This window comes from Perissodus microlepis, chromosome 3 (genome assembly GCF_051167445.1).
Source record: "Perissodus microlepis isolate ML-2025 ecotype Zambia chromosome 3, ASM5116744v1, whole genome shotgun sequence".
Lineage (NCBI taxonomy): Eukaryota > Metazoa > Chordata > Actinopteri > Cichliformes > Cichlidae > Perissodus > Perissodus microlepis.
This window is the reverse complement of record NC_140463.1, coordinates 28,407,808-28,412,697: the sequence shown is the minus strand read 5'-3', so window position 1 is coordinate 28,412,697 and position 4,890 is coordinate 28,407,808. Positions and strand designations below refer to the sequence as shown.

At 45.8% G+C, this 4,890-nt stretch overlaps 1 protein-coding gene across 1 annotated transcript; it reads right to left on the bottom strand.

The window, feature by feature from the left end:
- Positions 1-340: 340 nt before the first annotated feature.
- Positions 341-4,679, bottom strand: LOC146390985 (general transcription factor II-I repeat domain-containing protein 2B-like). The gene is made up of 3 exons (XM_084922535.1): positions 4,546-4,679; positions 1,437-2,052; positions 341-1,297 (listed from the first exon to the last, which is right to left on the bottom strand). Exons 1-3 carry the CDS (start codon positions 4,677-4,679, stop codon positions 341-343), a joined length of 1,707 nt encoding a protein of 568 aa, XP_084778661.1.
- Between the last annotated feature and the right edge of the window lie 211 nt (positions 4,680-4,890).

Sequence of the window (4,890 nt, the reverse complement as noted above, 5' to 3'; positions counted from 1 at the left end):
AGTGAGTGAGTGTGGTGACCAGAAACTGAGAACAACACATTTTGGGAAGACAGCATTCATGTATCGCACAATAAATGTCTGTGTATGTTCACAAACATTGGCTGATAAGATGACTCAAGATAAGATATTTCAGCTTCATGGTGACCCACAAGACACTGCACAAATAACATAAAACACTAAAAATAAATAATAATAAAAGATAATTATGAGCTGGTAAAATATGTCACCTGACCTGAAACAACAGAAGGTAACAAGAAAACACAAGAAGCAAGCCTGCCACTGAGAACATCTAATATGGCTTTCTTTGTCTGTTAGTGGGAAACCTGGCATTGCATGCTGTTCACCAGTGTGTTGTAATCTGGGGTATAACTTGACACTGCAACTCTGAGTCTTGCAGATGTGCATCAGAGAGGCGTGCTCTGTGTTTGTTCTTAATGAAGTTCATGTCAGCAAAGGCTGATTCACAAAGATAGGTTGAACCAAACAGGCTGGCAACCTTCATACCTGCTGTGCATACACCACTGTACTTTGCTGTGTCAACAAGGCACCAAAAGTTTGGTGCACCCTGATAGGCTTTGAGGTGGACGTCATTTTGCAATGTTACAATTTCGATTTCCACCTGTCCAGCATCCAAGCTGAACATTGAACTTAGTTGCTCAGCAATGCATGTTGTGTCCACATTCATGAAAGGATTGGAAACGAATGAGACACATGGCTCAAGCTGATCAAGGTCACAAAACCTGTTCTCAAACTCTTGACCAAGTCGGTTTATGACTTGAGTGTACTTTTCTGCAACTTTGTCAAAAGTCTCAGATGCAGAAGCATTGTCTTTCAGCACCATCTGCACAGAGGGAAAGTGCAGCACCTTTTTTCTCTGTAAATGCACAGAGAAGATTCTCATCTGGGCTTTAAATCCATTCAAAGCACTTATCATGTCAGCAACAGTCTTACCTTTGCCTTGCAGCTCACAGTTCAAATGGTTCAGTTTCCCAGTAATGTCCGTTAAAAACGCAAGGTCAAGTGTCCACTCAGTGTCCTCCAGCAGAGATGTGTCTTCCCCTTTGGATTGCATGAACTCCTTGATTTCACCCAAAAGTGACAAAAAACAAAGCAAAATCCGTCCCCTGCTGAGCCATCGGATTTCTGTATGTAGTAGCAGGTCACCATATTCAGCTGACAGCTCCTCCAATAGCACCTTGAATGTTCTGTGCTGTTTAGCTCTGGAGCGGATGCTGTTTATGATCTTCACGACGGGAGTCATGATGTGCTCGAAGCCGATCACCTTTGCGCATAATGCCTGCTGGTGAATGATGATGGTAATGCATGAAGTTTGGGAACTCTGTGTCACCTTTACAGTGAGCGATGAATCCTGTATGTCGGCCAATCATAGCAGGAGCCCCGTCGGTAGTCACTGATACCAGCTTTTCCAACGGTACCTTTTTCTTCGCAAAAAACTCCTTCACCGCGTTATAGATGTCAACTCCCTTCGTAGTTGTCTTTAGCGGCAGTAGTGTCAGAAGTTCTCCTTTTGTGGAGAAACCATCAAATACCATCCGGATAAAGACCATCAGCTTTGCTGTACTGCTTCTGTCCACGGACTCGTCACACTGGATGCTAAACCAACTGCACTTTGCCAGATCCTGATCCAACTGATCGGCCAAGTTCCCGGACATAGCCGACACTCTTCTAACAATTGTAGTTGCCCCCAGCTGGACATCGGAGAGAGTGGAGATTACATCGTTTCCATATTTCTCGTCTTTAAGCACAGTTTTTGCAATTATCATCATTGCTTCTTTGAAAACCTCCCCGTCTAAAAATACCTTCTTTTTCTTAATCATGAAATGTGTAGCTCTAAATGAGGCTTCGGTTGCTTTTTGAGAGTTTTTCACCGGTCTCGTGAAAAAAGACTGCTGTTTGCTCAAACCTGCCTTTAACTTGTGGGCCTTTTCCGCACGCAGTGTGCTGCCCTTTGGGTAGTTAGCATGGTAGCTTGTGTGACACGTGCGGAAATGTCTCTCCACGTTGTGCCCCGTTGCCGTTGCCACAGTCGCCCTGCAAATGAGACACACACATGAATCTTTCACAGTGGTAAAAAAGAACTCTTCCTCCCATTCACTGTGAAAATGATATGTTTTCTTTCTTTTTTCCACCATGTTTTCCTCATCTCCTCACCTTTGCTGGTCTTCACGGCAACTGTTTCCGTGGAGACCAGCTAGCACTGATCTAGTATTTAATAATAAACATTTTTTTTATATATTATCTCTAACAAATTGACACCAATGCAATTGTGATTAGAAAAAAAATAGCACGTGTGTACGTGTGTGTGTGCTTGTGTGTGTGTGCGTGTGTGTGTGTGTGTGTGTGTGTGTGAATTCTGAAGGCCAGTTTACAAGCACTGTCAGGCCAAGAGGAGTTCCCTGCTGAAGCCGGCCATACCTCTGGCTCATTAGCCATCGCCAGTTGTAGGTGATTGCCTTCGTCAGTGCTGGATCTTTCGTCAGTACAGCCCCACTTAGCTTGTCAAAGTTTTGTGTGTGTATTGCTTGCCAGTTTGACTGACATGTGTTTTATGTGTGTTTTATTACGATTCATGCCACAGACATTTGCACTGTGTGGAATTCGGAGAGAATCGCCACAGGGGCCACAGTGTGAGGAATGTCATCATTGTTTTGTCACTATTGTTGTTCACCGTTACCACTGTAAATAAAGCATAACACTTTGGGTGGTTGAGAATGACGGTGCTAACATCCTGTGGTGGTGGACAAGCAGAGAAAGATGGCCATAGTGATAGAAGGATAGCAATACCAAATGACAGCAACATCAAGGAAGAACACACACACACACACACACACACACACACACACACACATAAATATCTATATCTATATATCTTATTCCCCGCTCGCCTCTGCGGGCGGTCTATATTTCAAGCTCGGGTCCTCTATCAGAGGCCTGGGAGCTTGAGGGTCCTGCACAGTATCTTAGCTGTTCCTAGGACTGCACTCTTCTGATCTCCGATGTTGTTCCTGGGATCTGCTGGAGCAACTCGAGGCTTGGGAGTCACTGGACCTAGTGCTCTGATTGCCACTGGGACCACCATTACCTTCACCCTCCACATCTTCTCCAGCTCTTCTCTGAGCCCTGGGTATTTCTTAAGCTTCTCGTGTTCCTTCTTCCTGATGTTGCTGTCATTCAGAACTGCTACATCTATCACTACGGCCGTCTTCTTCTGTTTGTCTACCACCATTATATCCGGTTGGTTAGCCATCACCATTTTGTCCGTCTGTATCTGGAAGTCCGACAGGATCTTAGCTCGGTCATTCTTCTCCACCCTAGATGGTGTCTTCTAGTAAAAGCGCTATACAAATACAGGCCACTACCATTTACCATTTACCATTCCATTTTGACCTTGGGACTTCCAGGCCGTATTCGTCACAGATGTTTCTTTATACCATGCCGGTCACTTGGTGTGGTAGGCAGGGCATACAGGGCGTTCCATGTATGCCCTGCCTGCTAGCATCTTGCAGCCTGTTCCTTGTCTCATCCTGGACCATGGTGCTGACGCTCACCAGTCCCCGGCCTCCTTCCTTCCGCTGAGCATGCAGCCTCAGGGTGCTGGACTTGGGGTGAAACCCTCCATGCATGGTCAGGAGATTCCTGGTCTTGATGTCAGTGGCTTCTTTCGCCTTCTTTGGCCAACTTATTATCCCAGGCAGGGCGTATGTGTTGATAGCCCGGATCTTGTTCTTACCATTCAGCTGAATCCTCAGGACTTGCCTGACCCTCTGCAGGTACTTGGTTGTTGCAGCTTTCCTAGCGGCCTCTGCGTGGTTCCCATTTGCCTGTGGGATCCCCAGGTACTTGTAGCTGTCCTCTCTATGTCTGCAGTGTTGCCTCTGGTAGTTCGATCCCCTCAGTTCTAACTACTTTCCCTCTCTTTGTTGTCATCCAACTACATTTCTCCAGTCTGAGCGACATTCCGATGTCATTGCTGTATATCCTGGTCGTATGGCTCAGTGAGTCAGTGTCTCATTCACTCTTGGCATGCGGCTTGATGTCATCCATGTACAGGAGGTGGCTGACAACTGTTCCATTCCGTAGTTGGTATCCGTAGCCAGTCTTGTCAGTGATCTCACTGAGGGGCTTAAAGCCTATGCAGAACAGTAGTGGGGACAGAGCATCTCCTTGGTAGATCCCGCACTTGATGGTGACTTGTGCTAGGGGCTTGAGGTTGGCCTCTAGTGTTGTATGCCATATCCCTATTATTGAGCTATTGAGTACCTGATGAAGGCTCTTGGGGTCCTGTTGATCTTGTACAGGTCTAGGCATTCCAGGATCCAGTTGTGGGGCATTGAGTCATAGGCCTTCTTATAATCAATCCAGTCACTGCACAGGTTGGTCAAACTGGTCTTACAGTCTCGGGCAACTGCTCAGTCTACCAGTAGCTGGTGTTTTGCACCTCTGGTATTCTTGCCAGTCCCTTTCTTTGCCCCATTCATGTACAGACCCATGTGCCTGCTCATCTTAGCCCCTATGACAACTAACAGGAGCTTCCATGTGATACTGAGGCAGGCTATTGGCTGGTAGTTGGATGGGACCGGTCCCTTTTGGGGGTTCTTAAGGATCAGGACTGTCCGCCCTTCGCTTAGCCATTCCAGGTGTCTCTCTTTGACTAGCATGCTCTTCCACTACATATGTATATGTATATATATATATATATATACAGCTTACTGTATGTCCTATTTGTCTCAGTAAAAGTTTAATTCATTAATGAAGTAAAGTATTTTGAAATTAATTGAATGATTGAATTGTTAATGGATTGTGAAGAGTTTGTGTGTGTGTGACTCTTGTCCCTTTGCAGCCTTCTTTCTGCCCTTTCTACTGTGCAGC

Excerpts from the sequence above, each read along its gene's own strand:
- LOC146390985 (XM_084922535.1), bottom strand. The coding sequence starts at position 4,679 with ATGCTAGTCAAAGAGAGACACCTGGAATGGCTAAGCGAAGGGCGGACA. Across the intron at positions 2,053-4,545 it reads AGTATCACATGGAAGCTCCT|GGCGACTGTGGCAACGGCAA; the intron begins GTTAGTTGTCAT and ends TCTCATTTGCAG. Across the intron at positions 1,298-1,436 it reads AGTTTTTTGCGAAGAAAAAG|GCATTATGCGCAAAGGTGAT; the intron begins GTACCGTTGGAA and ends ATTCACCAGCAG.